The sequence below is a fragment of the Coregonus lavaretus genome (assembly GCF_964263955.1).
Source record: "Coregonus lavaretus genome assembly, contig: HAP1_SCAFFOLD_3626, whole genome shotgun sequence".
Lineage (NCBI taxonomy): Eukaryota > Metazoa > Chordata > Actinopteri > Salmoniformes > Salmonidae > Coregonus > Coregonus lavaretus.
The window spans coordinates 1-17,906 of NW_028158290.1; the positions used below are offsets into that span (position 1 = coordinate 1).

The 17,906-nt window shown below is 44.7% G+C and overlaps 1 protein-coding gene across 1 annotated transcript; it reads left to right on the forward strand.

The window, feature by feature from the left end:
* Positions 1-705: 705 nt before the first annotated feature.
* On the forward strand, positions 706-9,660 carry mfng (MFNG O-fucosylpeptide 3-beta-N-acetylglucosaminyltransferase; the record flags this gene model as incomplete). Its single annotated transcript, XM_084198389.1, has 7 exons — positions 706-751; positions 939-1,041; positions 1,280-1,433; positions 3,351-3,436; positions 3,859-4,024; positions 4,777-4,862; positions 8,729-9,660. Coding segments are annotated over 7 exons (693 nt in total), but the record flags the coding sequence as incomplete, so codon positions are not given.
* Positions 9,661-17,906: the final 8,246 nt, after the last annotated feature.

Genomic DNA, 17,906 nt, shown 5'->3' on the forward strand with positions numbered 1-17,906 from the left:
ACAGTGCTGTTCTACTGTAGACCTTTAGGGAAATAGATAGCATGCCATTTAGAAAACTGCTGAGAGAGAGAGAGAGAGAGATAAATTGTACTAGCTTTCTGAGTCTAATAATAATAATAATATGCCATTTAGCAGACGCTTTTATCCAAAAGCGACTTACAGTCATGCGTGCATACATTTTTGTGTATGGGTGGTCCCGGAGATCGAACCCACTACCTTGGCGTTACAAGCGCCGTGCTCTACCAGCTGAGCTACAGAGGACCACAGAGTCTACAGAGGAAGTGTTGGGAAGCAGAGGTCAAGGCTATGTCATCTCCTAATGGGAGGGTAGTGTTGCTGTTTCACACTGTCTTCAATGTAATGGCAGCTACGGTCAAAGGTTCAAGTGGATGTGTGACTGTGTGTGACTGTGTGTGTGTGTGTGTGTGTATGTGTGTGTGTGTGTGTGTATGTCTTCCCTTTAGCTAATGGTGCAGCCTGTTTCTGTCAGTATTAATCTGTCCTCCATTATCTGGCTTAGTGTGTGGGGGTGTGTGTGTTCTGTCTGTGTGTGTGTGTGTGTGTGGGGGGGGGGGTTGTCTGTGTGTGTGTGTGTGGGGGGGTGTCTGTGTGTGTGGGGGGGTGTCTGTGTGTGTGTGTGTGTGTGTGTGGGGGGGGTCTGTGTGTGTGTGTGTTATATCTCTCTCTCTTCTGTTCCTTCTCTAGACGTTCATCTTTACAGACACAGAGGATGAAGACGTCAACTCCAGAGGTAGGTCTTCAACTCCACCAATCACAAGCAAGGAGAGACTTGTTGTATTAACAGTTGTAATGTTTAAGAGAGATAGTTGTTTATTAGACAACAGTTACAGTTTCTATCTAATTTAAGTCTCATGTCAGAGTGTTGTAAAATAAACACATCGAAAGGTGCTTTGACTGAAATTCTTTTTTATATTCAGGTTACAATTTGATCGTGACAGATTGTCCGTCGGACCACAGTCACCAGGCTCTGTCCTGTAAGATGTCTGCTGAATACGACCACTTCATGGCCTCCGACAAGAAGTGAGGAACACATAGACTATCACTTTACAGGGCATTGAGATCACGTTAAAAAATAGAGAGTTCTATCAACATTTTGTACCTGTAGGATTTGTGTTCAAACCTGACTGAAGAAAGGGCAGAGACAAGGTTCCAGTGTTAAGTTTAGAATCAAGCCTTGGTTGTAATTAGAACAGAGGAAAGGGCTCAACTGTTCACTTCAGTTGAGAACCGATCCATGTGTTGTCCCCTCTCTCTCCAGGTGGCTGTGTCACGTTGACGATGATAACTATGTGAATCCTGGAGCTCTTCTCTCCCTACTCTCAGCCTTCCCCCAGGATGGTGATGTCTACGTAGGCAAGCCCAGCCTCGACCACCCCATCAAGGCCCATGAACTGCTGGAGGGCAACAAGACGGTATGCTCCCACCATGCACTGCATAGAGCTGAAAGCTATATTCCAATGCACAATACAATGCTTCATTCTAGCCTTATGTTAAAGACATGTTTGGGAACTTTGGGTCCTACTAAGTATTCTTTAAACCTCCCGCTTTGGGCTGGATTTGTCAATGTGTAGTTCATACATGCATCATCTATGAGGAGAATTGCTGTCTTACCTCAATTAGCCACGAAATCCCCTAGTTTGAAACATTTAGCCAATGAGCTTCAGCCCCTCGCCATTTGAGTGACAGCTAGCAAGATGCACACACAGTAGAGCGAGAGAGAGAGAGACCAATGACGTGGTGCACATATCTGCACATATCTGCCGTAGTACGCAATTTTCGGGTACCACTTTTGGCTCGTGAGCACTACTTTCAGAACTACTGGCTAAAAAGTATACAAAAGTACCGGAGAATCTCTTTAAGTAGTATGTTACTGTGGTCATTAGAATATGTCTTTCTGTCTCCCTTCACTGATATGTTTGATCGTTTGATGCCAAGATGGTTCCCATGGGAATTCTAAACCTCAAAACAGAGTTGGCCAAGCACTGTAAATTATTCAAGTCATTCCACATCTCTCCTCTTTCAATTCACTTCTCATCAGGAATGGAGGGATGGAAGGATGAAGGGATGATTGTAGATCCATCTATTTATATGTTTTTAGTCACCGTGGAGTGTTTTTCTAACCGGAGGGTTGAGTGGTGATTGGCATGTTATTGGTTATTGATCTAAGAACCATGTCATCAAGTGGACGTGTCAAAGACACCCCAGGGGATAGGCTGTCAACCAGCAGGATCGGTCACTAGATAAGCATGTGTCTTGTGTATGTGTCATTTACAGTAGAAAAATGACTGTTTTGAGCCTAAGTGTATCTTGGTTCCGGAGAGTGCCTCGCAAAGCTCTCTCTCTCTCTCTCTCTCTCTCTCTCTCTCTCTCTCTCTCTCTCTCTCTCTCTCTCTCTCTCTCTCTCTCTCTCTCTCTCTCTCTCTCTCTCTCTCTCTCTCTCTCTCTCTCTCTCTCTCTCTCTCCCTCCCTCCCTCCCTCCCTCCCTCCCTCCTCCTCTTCCTCTTCCTCTTCCTCTTCCTCTTCCTCTTCCTCCTCCTCCTCCTCCTCCTCCTCCTCCTCCCTGGTTATGGAGTACATTTATCGTTGACAGTAGGACAGGCCTCAGACTCCCTAAAGAAAGGGAACACAAGGTGGGAGCACAGGAGGATGAGAGGAGAGGGGGACTCCAGAGAGGGAGGAGGAGAGGAGAGGAGGAGAGGGGGACTCCAGAGAGGGAGGAGGAGAGGACCTTGTGAGAATGATGATACATACACCTGTTGTGATTTACCCTGCTGTCACGGCAACCGATACACAACAAAAACAACAACAACAACTCTGCGACAACAGTTGTCTAGACATCCTGCCCATTATCTGATTTGCATGACAATTACCAAACAAATAACAGATATAATGTCAGTTTGACAAATGCTACACAAATATAAACATACATTATCCCCTTGACTAATGCTAAACACATACGAGATAAATAGTACACAAAATATGCAAGTCAGACTTTTATAAATGCTTAAAAGAGGCATATTCAAGACTCATAGCAAAGTGAGTCAGAGAGAACTGAGAAAGTCTATTGTTGTAAGTATATCACAGAATATGATGAGTTTGAGGGCAAACTGAGGACAGAAAATGTTGCATCATTGTTGTGGATGGAGGGAGTTTCCTCTACCTGTTCAAGCACATCAACCTTTAGATGATTAATTATGTCTGGGAGGTGGAAGTCTGACAGAGGTGGAAGTCTGTGCTCTGTTCATGTCTTGTATTGAACGTAACTGTTCCAAAGAGAAGTGCAGTTCTGGTTGGTGATTGGCTGTGTGTGTGTGTGTTTTTCTTTCTAGAAAGAAGTGCAGTTCTGGTTTGCCACAGGAGGCGCAGGGTTCTGTCTGAGTCGCAGACTAGCTGAGAAGATGGCTCCATGGGCTAGGTGAGGAGTGTGTGTGTGTGTGTGTGTCTGTGTATGAGTGTGTGTGTGTGTGTCTGTGTATGAGTGTGTGTGTGTGTGTGTGTGTCTGTGTATGAGTGTGTGTGTGTGTGTGTGTCTGTGTATGAGTGTGTGTGTGTGTGTGTGTCTGTGTGTGTTTGGGTCAAGAGGGAACTCTAGTCCATGAGAACACGTGTGTGTAGGTGTCTGTCTGTGTGAAAGAGAGAGAGACAGTGAGTGTATATCTGTGAGTGTATCTGACAGTGTGTGTTTGGGTCATTGGACATACAGTCTGTGTATATGCTTGTCTTTATGTGACTGTACATGTATGTGTGACTGTCCGGTCTGGGTTTGAGTCAATGTGGGTGTATCTATATCTGACTGTGTGTGTGTGTGTGTGTGTGTGTGTCTACCTGTCTGTCTAGTGGTCCCAGGTTTGAGCAGACGTCAGCAGTGATCCGTCTGCCAGATGACTGTACAGTAGGCTTCATCATAGAGAGGAGACTGGGGATATCCATGGTCCACAGTTCAATGTTCCACTCTCACCTGGAGAACCTGTTACTGCTGACGCCCAGCAATATACCTCTACAGGTCAGTTACACACACACCCAGCAATATACCTCTACAGGTCAGTTACACACACACCCAGCAATATACCTCTACAGGTCAGTTACACACACACCCAGCAATATACCTCTACAGGTCAGTTACACACACACCCAGCAATATACCTCTACAGGTTAGATACACACACACCCAGCAATATACCTCTACAGGTCAGTTACACATACACCCAGCAATATACCTCTACAGGTCAGTTACACACACACCCAGCAATATACCTCTACAGGTTAGATACACACACACCCAGCAATATACCTCTACAGGTCAGTTACACACACACCCAGCAATATACCTCTACAGGTCAGTTACACACACACCCAGCAATATACCTCTACAGGTCAGTTACACACACACCCAGCAATATACCTCTACAGGTCAGTTACACACACACCCAGCAATATACCTCTACAGGTCAGTTACACACACACCCAGCAATATACCTCTACAGGTCAGATACACACACACACCCAGCAATATACCTCTACAGGTTAGATACACACACACACCCAGCAATATACCTCTACAGGTTAGATACACACACACCCAGCAATATACCTCTACAGGTCAGATACACACACACCCAGCAATATACCTCTACAGGTCAGATACACACACACTCATGAATGCACAAATGCACACACACACTCATGCAAATAATTTCTGCCTCATGTAATGTGTTTTCTCTCTTAAGTTTTATCGTGTGTGTGTGTTCTCTCTAGGTGACTCTCAGTTATGGGTTGTTTGAGAACAAGATGAACAGTGTGGAGCTGAAGGGACTCTTCTCCAAGGAGGATGATCCCTCCAGGTCAGTACCAACCAGTGGGTCAGAAGTTTACATACACTAAGTTGACTGTGCCTTTAAACAGCTTTGAATATTCCAGAAAAAATGATGTCATGGCTTTAGAAGCTTCTGATAGGCTAATTGACATAATTTGAGTCAATTGGAGGTGTACCTGTGGATGTATTTCAAGGCCTACGTTCAAACTCAGTGCCTCTTTGCTTGACATCATGGGAAAATCAAAAGAAATCAGCCAAGACCTCAGAAAATAAATTGTAGACCTCCACAAGTCTGGTTCATCCTTGGGAGCAATTTCCAAACGCCTGAAGGTAACACGTTCATCTGTACAAACAATAGTACGCAAGTATAAACACCATGGGACCATGCAGCCATCATACCGCTCAGGAAGGATACGCATTCTGTCTCCTAGAGATTAACGTACTTTGGTGCGAAAAGTGCAAATCAATCCCAGAACAACAGCAAAGGACCTTGTGAAGATGCTGGAGGAAACAGGTACAAAAGTATCTATATCCACAGTAAAACAAGTCCTATATCGACATAACCTGAAAGGGCGCTCAGCAAGGAAGAAGCCACTGCTCCAAAACCACCATATAAAAGCCAGACTACGGTTTGCAACTGCACATGGGGACAAAGATCGTACCTTTTGGAGAAATGTCCTCTGGTCTGATGAAACAAAAATAGAACTGTTTGGCCATAATGACCATCGTTATGTTTGGAGGAAAAAGGGGGACGCATCATGCTGTGGGGGTGCTTTGCTGCAGGAGGGACTGGTGCACTTTACAAAATAGATGGCATCATGAGGAAGGAAAATTATGTGGATATATTGAAGCAACATCTCAAGACAACAGTCAGGAGGTTAAAGCTTGGTCACAAATGGGTCTTCCAAATGGACAATGACCCCAAGCATACTTCCAAAGTTGTGGCAAAATGTCTTAAGGACAACAAAGTCAAGGTATTGGAGTGGCCATCACAAAGCCCTGACCTCAATCCTATAGAACATTTGTGGGCAGAACTGAAAAAGTGTGTGTGCGCAAGGAGGCCTACAAACCTGACTCAGTTACACCAGCTCTGTCAGGAGGAATGGGCCAAAATTCACCCAACTTATTATGGGAAGCTTGTGGAAGGCTACCCAAAACGTTTGACCCAAGTTAAACAATTTAAAGGCAATGCTACCAAATACTAATTGAGTGTATGTAAACTTCTGACCCACTGGGAATGTGATGAAGAAATATAAGCTGAAATATATCATTCTCTCTACTATTATTCTGACATTTCACATTCTTAAAATAAAGTGGTGATCCTAACTGACCTAAGACAGTGTCACGATCGTTTACGAACGAGAAGGACCAAGGCGCAGCGTGATAAGCATACATGTTTATTTAACGAATAAACACCACGACAAAACAACAAACGAAACGTGAAGTCCAAGGTAGCATACAAACAACATACCTTACACGGAACAAGATCCCACAACTAACAGGTGCCAAAAGGCTGCCTAAGTATGGTCCCCAATCAGAGACAACGAGCGACAGCTGCCTCTGATTGGGAACCACACACGCCAACATAGATCTAGACATACTAGAATCTAACATAGACAATCAACATAGCCAAACACAACACAGAAAATACACACCCTGACTCAACAAATACAAGTCCCTTGAGTCAGGGCGTGACAGACAGGGAATTTTTACTAGGATTAAATGTCAGGAATTGTGAAAAACTGAGTTTAAATGTATTTGGCTAAGGTGTATGTAAACTTCCGACTTCAACTGTATGTACTGTACATATAGGTAGGGGTAAAGTTACTAGGCAACAGAATAGATAATAGACAGAAGCAGCAGCGTATGTGGTGAGTGTGAAAGTGTGTGTGAGTGAGTGTGTGTGTGGCATCAGTCTGCATTTGTGTGCATGTTACGTGTGTGTGGGCATATGTAGTGTATGTGTGTGTACGTGCAGTGCATTCGGAAAGTATTCAGACCCCTTGACTTTTTCCACATTTTGTTACATTACAGCCTTATTCTAAAATTGATGATATTGTTTTTTTCCTCATCAATCTACACACATTAACCCATAATGACAAAGCAAAAACAGGTTTTTATAAATGTTTGCTAATTTATAAAATAAAATAAATGGAAATATCACATTTACATAAGTATTCAGACCCTTTACTCAGTACTTTGTTGAAGCACCTTTGGCAGCGATTACAGCCTTGAGTCTTCTTGGGTATGACACTACAAGCTTGGCACACCTGTATTTGGGGAGTTTCTCCCATTCTTCTCTGCAGATTCTCTCAAGCTCTGTCAGGTTGGATGGGGAGCGTCGCTGCACAGCTATTTTCTCTCCAGGGTTCAAGTCCGGGCTCTGGCTGGGCCACTCAAGGACATTGAGACTTGTCCCGAAGCCACTCCTGCGTTGTCTTGGCTGTGTGCTTAGGGTCGATGTCCTGTTGGAAGGTGAACCTTCGCCCCAGTCTGAGGTCCTGAGCGCTCTGGAGCAGATTTTCATCAAGGATCTCTCTGTACTTCCCTCGATCCTGACTAGTCTCCCAGTCCCTGCCACTGAAAAACATCCCCACAGCATGATGCTGCCACCACCATGCTTCACTGTAGGGATGGTGCCAGGTTTCCTTCAGACGTCACACTTGGCATTCAGGCCAAAGAGTTCAATATTGGTTTCATCAGAGCAGAGAATCTTGTTTCTCATGGTCTGAGAGTCTTTTAGGTGCCTTTTGGCAAATCCAAGCGGGCTGTCATGTGCCTTTTACTGAGGAGTGGCTTCCGTCTGGCCACTCTACCATAAAGGCCTAATTGGTGGAGTGCTGCAGAGATGGTTGTCCTTCTGGAAGGTTCTCCCATCTCCACAGAGTAACTGTGGAGCACTTTCAGAGTGACCATTGGGTTCTTGGTCACCTCCCTGACCAAGGCCCTTCTCCCCTGATTGCTCAGTTTGGCCGGGCGGCCAGCTCTAGGAAGAGTCTTGGTGGTTCCAAACTTCTTCCATTTAAGAATGATGGAGGCCACTGTGTTCTTGGGGACCTTCAATGCTGTAGACATTTTTCGCTACCCTTCCCCAGATCTGTGCCTCGACACAATCCTGTCTCTGAGCTCTACGGACAATTCCTTCGACCTCATGGCTTAGTTTTTGCTCTGACATGCACTGTCAACTGTGGGACCTTATATAGACAGGTGTGTCAATTGAATTTACCACAGGTGGACTCCAATCAAGTTGTAGAAACATCTCAAGGACGATCAATGGAAACAGGATGCACCTGAGCTCAATTTCGAGTCTCATAGCAAAGGGTCTGAATACTTATGTAAACAAGGTTTTTCTGTTTTATTTGTTTTTATATAAATGAACAAACATTTATAAAAACCTGTTTTCACTTTGTCATTATAGGTTATTGTGTGTAGATTGATGAGGATTTTTATTTATTTAATCAATTGTAGAATAAGGCTCTAATGTAACAAAATAGGGAAAAAAGGAAAGGTTCTGAATACTTTCCGAATGCACTCTATATGTGTGTGTTGTGTGTTGGGGTGTCAGTGTAAGTATATGTGAGTGTGTGGGTAGAGTCCAGAGTGTGTGCATAGCATCAGTGCAAGAGAGTTAGTGCAAAAAATGATCAGTGCAGGTAGTCCGGATAACCATTTTATTAGCTATTTAGCAGTCTTGTACATCGGTCTCATAGCTTGGGGGTAGAAGCTGTTCAGGGTCCTAGTAAGGCTTGTCATGTATATGCATGTATATGCCCTTTAAAGATGCAGTAAAAAGAAAAATCATCTTACTTGTCGATTCAATGTTAATTAATTGTATTTCTGTATGTGTAATAATGGTATATTTCATCATATAGAATGTTCTGTCATTCTTTGCAGGTTTAAGACGGTCCACTGTCTACTCTACCCACTGACCGGCTGGTGCCCTTGAAGACTCCAACTCCCAGCAGCACCTGGGCCTCCTGAGACTTTCCTAAATGGTGTCTTCACTTCCTGGATTCTCGGGGTGCGTCTCAATAATCTCTCTTTTCTCCTGAAGTTTACACTCGTTTACTACTTCCAACAAATGTAAAAGTAGTGGGTTGGTGGAGGTATGGGCTAGTGGGAGTTTCTCCCTTATGTCTTACACCAGGCATTTACTTTTAAATCAGTGTGCAAACTTTGGGAGCAAGGAGCGATAATTGGGACACAGCCCTGGTTTTGCATGGACGCAACAGTGACTACAAGCACTAGTCTTGTGCAGAATGCAGTGTGCACTTCCTGTAACCTATCTACTTATTCTATGAGTTCTATGAGCCCTCTAGAGTGATTAACAAGACAGCACTTGCATCATTTATTGGCAGGTGTGTATATTTGTTGAACAGAGACCAAAAGAAATCTGCATTTATTTGTAACTTTTTTTTATAGATTTGTATAACTTCTTTGATGAACTCTGGTGAAATTAACTGCTGTAAAATATGTACATATTTTGAAAAGTTTTTGTTCATCTGTTCTGTTATGACTGCAATTGTTGGATAGGCTAGTTTCTTCTATTTTAACAAATTTTTTAACTTTAAAAGTGTATTCACGTTCCAGTCTAGGCTGTCTGTACATAGTTCCTGGTTTCTGCAAAGCCTGAAAGGATGACCATGGTTTATACAGTCTTGAAGAAGAGGTGTTTGTGGGGGTGCTTTGTGTGTACTGGAGATACAGTGTGTGTGTGTGTGTGTGAGACAAGGAGTGTGTGTCCTTCTAGACTCTTTCTACTATTATGAGAAAAATTTGGATCTGGAATGGAGCGTAGGGGGCCTCAAGCGGAGAAATTATATATTAAAAAAAACATTACTAGTATTATTTTTTGAAATGGTGCCCAGGTCACGAGGCCCCTTGATGATATGAGGCCTGAGGCAATTGCCTCTTCTGCCTAATGTTAAGTCTGCCACTGCAGACTACACACACCACAACCACTCCATATTCAGTGAGGCAATGAGCAATGATTTAGGCCAGTGTGTGTATGTGATGTGTGTGTGTGATGTGTGTGTGTGTGACAGTGAGTAGTGTGTGTGTGTGTCTCATATATCTCATATGAAGGAGAGTGAGTAGATCTGAGCTAGAGATGACAGGTGAGATTCACTGGGTCATAGCGGTTAGGGATTCTCTGAGGACTGAGAGGGATACAGGCAATCGGTGAAGGGTTACATAAGATTGGGAATTGTGATTGACAGTCTGTGTGTGTGATCTCAGTGTGTGTGTTCCCTCTCAGTGTGTCTATCTCTAGTGGTGCATGGACACCTCTCTTCCCCCATGTTCACCCAGAGGAATACACAGAAACAGTGAGGGGTGTACTCAACCGTCACCTCAAGGACACACACACCCTCTCTGTGTGTGTGTGTGTGTGTGTGTGTGTGTGTGTGTGTGTGTGTTTGTGGGTGTGTGTGTGTGTGTGTGTATCTCTGTGTGTCTCTGTGTTAGTTTGTGTGCTAATGTGTGTATCTCTCTGTCTCTGTGTGTGTGTGTCACCAGGGAGAAGGGACTAACTCTCCACAGTATGACTCATATCCTCACTGGTCTCAGAGGTGGCTTGATGTCATGATAGTCCCGTGTAGCTCAGTTGGTAGAGCATGGCGCTTTCAACACCAGGGTTGTGGGTTTGATTCCCATGGGGGTCCAGTATGAGAATGTATGCACTCACCACTGCAAGTCGCTCTGGATAAGAGCATCTGCTACTATGTAGAATTATAGGTGTGTGTGATGTGACTCAATGTTGTTACTATAAAACGTGTGCGTACTGCTTCTCTATAAACCTAGAATGAAAAATAAAGCAGCGATTGGTCCACCGTAGGGATGAAACGGACCCAGGCTGTGATAGCTGGAGTGTAGCACTCACTGTTATAGCTGTGTGTGTGTGTGTGTGTGTGTCGCACTCAGCGCTGCAGTTTCATCTTCCGTCCGTCTCATAAAACCGGTAAACAGGATTCTAAAAGGTAGTCAGGGAAAGAATTGAGGGAGAACACACGTTGCCCTGGGTCTCAATGTTCCATTTGAGAACTGTCTAGATCTGTCTACATCACCCGGCTGAGCGGAGTGTGTGTGTGTCTACAGAGAACGACTGAACAAAGCTATTCTCATCTCTTAGTATTTGTCTATCCACTGACCCTGACAAACCAACATTGATCCAGACAATTTCAAGCCTGAACTATTGTTTAAAGAAGAATGGGAGACAAGACAGAATGTGTAAACACGACAGAATGGGGGTCAAGACAGAATGGGTAAACACGACAGAATGGGTAAACTAGACAGAATGGATAAAAACAAGACATAATGGGTAACAAGACAGAAATTCAGCTGTACCGAGCAGCTGTACCGGGTGTATGGCGTCATGTGGGTGAGTGGTTTGCTGATGTCAACGTTGTGAACGGAGTGCCCCATGGTGGCGGTGGGGTTATGGTATGGGCAGGCATAAGCTACGAACAACAAACACATTTGCATTTTATTGATGTCAATTTGAATGCACGAGATCCTGAGACCCATTGCTGTGCCATTCATCCGCCACCATCACCTCATGTTTCAGCATGATAATGCACGGCCCCATGTCACAAGGATCTGTACACAATTCCTGGAAGCTGAAAATGTCCCAGTTCTTCCATGGCCTGCATAGTCACTAGACATGTCACCCATTGAGCATGTTTGGGATGCTCTGGATCGATGTGTACGACAGTGTGTTCCAGTTCCCGCCAATATCCAGCAACTTCGCACAGCCATTGAACAGGAGTGGGACAACATTCCATAGGCCACAATCAACAGCTTGATCAACTCTATGCGAAGGAGATGTGTCGCGCTGCATGAGGCAAATGGTGGTCACACCAGATACTGACTGGTTTTCTGATCCACGCCCCTACCTTTTTTTAAAGGTATCTTTAACCAATGGGTGCATATCTGTATTCCCAGTCATGTGAAATCCATAAATTAGGGCCTAATTTATTTATTTCAATTGACTGATTTCATTTTCCTTATATGAACTGGTACTCAGTAAAATCTTTGAAATTGTTGCATGTTGCGTTTATATTTTTGTTCAGTGTAAACATATGTTTCCCATGCCAATAAAGCCATTTGAAAATAATTGAATTGAGAAAGAGAGGGAGATTAGAGCATGAGAGAGAGAGAGAGAGAGAGAGAAGAGAGAGAGAGAAGAGAGAGAGAGAGAGGGAGGAGAGAGAAGGAGAGAGCGAGAGAGAGAGAGATAAGAGAGAGAGAAGAGAGAGGGAGAGAGAAGGAGAAGAGAGAGAGATGGAGAGAGAGAGAGAGAAGAGAGAAGAGAGCAAGAGTGAAAGAGCATAGGGAGAGAGAGAGAGAGTGCTCAGGAATATACCACAAAGAAACTGACAGACATTTAGTGGGAAACTTAGTCCAGATTGAGGAGTGGCTCATGCAAACCACATCCTGTCAGTGTTCTGTTCAAATAGAGAGGTTGCCATAGTGACACACATGTACTGTAGCTGGTGGGGTCCATTAGAGCAGAGGAGAAGATGAAAACAAAAAATAGAAGAATGATTCATACACAGTAGGTGTTCTTTCTGAGATAGACCTCCTCATTGGCTAAGTACTGTAAGTAGGTAACTTAGTCCAGCTTGAGGAGTGGCTCATCAGACTCATCTGGACTGGCAGAGAAAGTGCTGTCAAGTGGAGAGGTTGCCATAGTGACACATGTAGCTGGTGTGCCTCATTAGAGCGGGGGAGAAGAGGGGAGAGGAGAGATGAGAAAAGGAGAGGAGAGAAGAGAAAAGGAGAGGAGAGAAGAGAAAAGGAGAGGAGAGAAGAGAAAAGGAGAGGAGAGATGGGACAAAAGGAGAGGAGAGAAAAGGAGAGGAGAGAAGAGAAAAGGAGAGGAGAGATGGGACAAAAGGAGAGGAGAGAAAAGGAGAGGAGAGAAGAGAAAAGGAGAGGAGAGATGAGAGCCATTGACTCATCAGCTATTAACTTAATTGAGATGGTCATTGACTGATGGGTGCATGGTGGGTGTGTGAGAGAGAGAGTTTTTGTGCTCAAACTTGTGTGTGTGTGTGTGTGTGTGTGTGTGTGTGTGTATGTATGTGTGTGTCAGAGAGAGAAATAGCGAGCCGGAGAGGTTGTGTGCTGCACTAAGGGAGATGGAGAGTCCTTTTAGAGACTGCTACTGGCTAGTTCAATGCTATCCAAAGCTGCTTTATTAGGCTGGGGGAGAGTGTAGTGTGTATGTGTGTGGGGTGTGTGTGTGTGTATTGCCCTCCCTTTATTAGGTTGCAACTCAACAACCCTCACTGCTACTTCCATGGAGACAGCACAGCACTGTGGCCCTGCTGGGTCTCTCTCTCTCTCTCTCTCTCTCTCTCTCTCTCTCTCTCTCTCTCTCTCTCTCTGGCTCTCGCTCTCTACCTCCCTCCCCCCTCTCACAAACAAAGCTTTTGAAAATACACTATATATACAAATGTACAGTATATACAATAAAATGGAGCACACGGCCATGCAATCTCCATAGACAAACACTGGCAGTAGAATTGCCTTACTGTAGAGCTCAGTGACTTTCAACGTGGCACAGTCATAGGATACCACCTTTCCAACAAGTCAGTTCGTCCAATTTCAAAGCGGTAGGCCTCACAAGTTCACGGAGCGGGACTGCCGAGTGCTGAATTGCATAGCGCGTAAAGATTGTCTGTCCTCGATTGCAACACTCACTACCGAGTTCCAAACTGCCTCTGGAAGCAACGTCAGCACAAGAACTGTTTGTCGGGAGCTTCATGAAATGGGTTTCCATGGCCGAGTAGCCGCACTCAAGCCTACGATCACCTTGCGCAATGCCAAGCGTCGGCTGGAGTGGTGTAAAGCTCGCTGCCGTTAGTCTCTGGAGCAGTGGAAACGTGTTCTCTGGAGTGATGAATCATGCTTCACCATCTGGCAGTCCGACGGACGAATTTGGGTTTGGCAGATGCCAGGAGAATGCTACCTGCCCCAATGCATAGTGCCAACTGTAAAGTTTGGTGGAGGAGGAATAATGGTCTGGGGCTGTTTTTCATGGTTCGGGCTAAGCCCCTTAGTTCCAGTGAAGGGAAATCTTAACGCTACAGCATACAATGACATTCTATATGATTCTGTGCTTCCAACTTTGTGGCAACAGTTTGGGGAAGGACCATTCCTGTTTCAGCATGACAATGCCCCCGTGCACAAAGCGAGGTCCATACAGAAATTGTCGAGATCAGTGTAAAAGAACTTGACTGGCCAGCACAGAGCCCTGACCTCAACCCTATCGAACACCTTTGGGATTAATTGGAACGCCGACTGCGAGCCAGGCCTAATCGCCCCAACATCAGTGCCCGACCTCACTAATGCTCTTGTGGCTTATTGGAAGCAAGTCCCCGCAACAATGTTCCAACATCTAGGAGGCTGTTATAGCAGCAAAGGGGGGACCAACTCCATATTAATGCCCATCATTTTGGAATGAGATGTTCGACGAGCAGGTGTCCACATACTTATGGTCATGTAGTGTAGAAGTAAGGACGTGTTCATGACTAAATTAACATACAAACACATTCTACATAAATATATATACACAATTATTGTATATATATTCACAGCCATGAAACAAAACATGTCTACATACTGCACACACACACACACACACACACACACACACATACACACACACACACACACACACACACACACACACACATACATACAACACTGATTCTGTATGTGGTATCGGAGGAGAGAAGATGAGGTAATGAGCAGTGGCGGCTCCTGAAAAAATTCTCAGGAAGGGGCAATTTTACTGATGATTTAGGTGACCTACACACATTTAAAAAAAGATATGTCCAGCAACAACATGAAGACAGGGGCAGCATATAAGTCAATACCAGAAGCATTTATTGACTGATCTGGGGAGATGGATTCCAGTTTCTGTGACAGATTATAAATAATCTCTGATGCCTTTGTTATATTAGTTTTTGGTTGAATGTACTGTCGTAGTAAATATATAATGTTATAGCTTGGTCTGACTAAAATCTTGTGCATGACCCATTTTGTGTTGGGCGTTTGTTTTCAATCAATGCTGTTCCTATCCTATAACAATGGACAAAAGAGTCCTATCTTGTCAGCCTTGTCAGCAGGTGGCCAAGGACAACACCCACGCCATAGGTCTCTCAGTTCTTCCAACTCACGAGTTCTTGCTCTGAGGACACACACACACACACACACACACACACACACACATCATCACTGATAACACACACACACACACACATCATCACTGTTAAACACACACACACACACACACAAAAATCCCCTCTCTTTAGGCTGAACATTTGAAGACAGAGAACCCGACTCAGAGCCAATGCAACAGTGGAGGGGACCTCGCCCAACTCATCAGGACCAATCAGAAGATCAGAACTACTAGATTCAACCTACATCATTTATTGTATAAAATGTCTGCACACAATGTTTTCGGGGCTCTCTTCTCCCTAAGAGTTTGACGAACGAGTCCGTGCACGCGATTCCAGATATCTTTACCTCTGAATAAACTGCCTTTATTATACCATATCCACCCTGTCCAAAGTCTCTACTTGGTCTCAGTTCTCCAGTAAACTTGTGATTATCAACAGTACACAACGGTAACAAACAATTGGGGGAACTCACGGGGCAGATAGTAAGGTCGCAATGACACAGAAAGCAGTTCAATGTCGGGGTACAGAGTCGCTCTCTTACCAGGATCGCGGTCCGCTCTGACCAGGGTGAAGCCGGCCGGCTCCACTTCTCTGTCCGGGACTCTGTCATCCAGCCAAGTCTCCCAGCTGTATTGGGATTCCGCTGCCAGCAGCGTTTTCATTATTTAGTCAGTTCGTAGCGGGTATGTACACGATCAACAAGATCAGTCCAAAACCAACCACTGGAAATCCATGGTTGGCAGAATGTTTGTAAACTAAGTCTACAAATTAAAAACATAAAATAACGCCACACTGCAGGTCGCAACAGAGACGCTGCTAGCCGCTATTGTCTTAGTTACGTTCATGGTTACGTCACGTATGACGAAAGCGCGTAAGTGCAAGCCCACAGACACCCATAGAGAATGTATTGAAAGCTTTGAAATTTGAAAAAAATAGATTTTACATGACAGGCTATGAGAGACTTCTGGGCGATTTTCAACTTGACTGAAATCGCCCCAAAAACGGGCGGGGCCATTTGAAGCACGACTTTAGCCTGATTTGACATTTAGTGGCTGGCAGATCAGACGTGAACACTGATAACTACTGTTGCCGTGATATAATTGATTAGAAAAAAAATCCCTTCCTTTTCCCGTTTGGCAGTGCGTCGCCCATATCGCCCTATTGAACAGGCCGTCCCTGGTAATGAGTGAAGGAGCGATAACAAGAAAGAGGGTAGGGAACGAGGGAATGTGTTAGAGACTAAATGAACTCCCCAAGACAGATGGCTAGGGGAAGAGGGAGATCCTCCTTTTCTTTTTTTTTATCTTCCTTTCATCAAAAAACAAAACAAACCGCCTTTTCACCAGCTGTGAGGCCACGATACCACTGCCAACCACCAGGGTGCAGCACCTTATCAATCAATCCAATGCAGCACTAATCGTATACAATGGCGGCTACGCCTGAACAAGATAAACACATTCAATGATGGGGTCTCCTTCTAGTCAAAGTGTCAAGGCCGCAGTTACCTTAGTGTGCAATATAGCGAGTGCGGTTCTTGGAATTTTTGTAGCTGGCTTGTGTGTTGAGAAGGAGGGAGAGAGCTAGAGAGAGATGGAGGGAGAGAGAGAGAGAGAGTGATGGGGAGAGAAAAGGAAGGAGAGAGAACAGGACAAAGGGTGGTAGGGAGGGAGATCAAGAGAAAAAGAGAGAGAAAGTGTGTGTGACAGAGAGATAGAGGGAGATAGAGGGATAGAAGGAGAGAGAGAGATGAGAGAGAAAGAGAGAGAGAGAGGAGAGAGAAAGAGAGAGAGTAAGATAGAGAGATAAATAGAGAGAGAGGAGAGAGGGGGACTGAGGGAAAGGCAAAGGGAAACGAGAGAGAGAGGTTGATGTGATGTGAGCTGAGAAAGGAGAACATCAAAAGGAAGTGAACTAACTGACTCACATGGTTACCATGGTGCCCATGCACCCCCAGCAGTGACGCCATCTCTGTGCACCCAAACACCTTTGAAGCTCCGAAGGAGGTTAGGAAGCTTCCATTTTGAGGTGCAGCCGGCCGAGTAACATGACATGGGGACCGGATGGGGTGCATCTCAATAGTCAAACGTGGCTCTCCTCATGTCCTCTCTTTCATCTGCAGTGATCTGATTGAATACACAAAAACAGATCAAATCCCTTGGTAGGACTTATTTATCTTCATTTAAATCTCCTGTCTTTCAGATCAGTGAGAAGGAGAGAAGCGGAGACTATAGGGGAAGGGGAGGAAGCCACTTTTTTTGACTTTTGAGATTAACCCATAACATACCTGTTGAAGCTGTGAAGCTATATTTTTGGAAACCTGCAGCTGCATGCATCTCCATTTTGGATCCCTAATGATTAAGTTTGATTTAGCAGGTCAGGAAGGCAGGCAGACGGGTAAAGACACAGGGCAGGAAGGCTGGACTATCACTCCAAGATCGTCCCCTAAGCCCAGACAGGTGAAACAGACAGACAGTTGAAACAGACAGACAGGTGAAACAGATAGACAGGTGAAACAGATAGACAGGTGAAACAGATAGACAGGTGAAACAGACAGACAGGTGAAACAGACAGACAGGTGAAACAGACAGACAGGTGAAACAGATAGACAGGTGAAACAGACAGACAGGTGAAACAGACAGACAGGTGAAACAGACAGACAGGTGAAACAGATAGACAGGTGAAACAGATCGACAGGTGAAACAGACAGACAGGTGAAACAGACAGACAGGTGAAACAGACAGACAGGTGAAACAGACAGACAGGTGAAACAGGTGAGTTACATACTAGCCGGTAAGCGAGAGACTGGAAATGCTGGACCCATATAATTAAAATTCATAGCTGGAAGACAGTCTCTAAGCATCTGTTGTGATTCTGATGGGTGT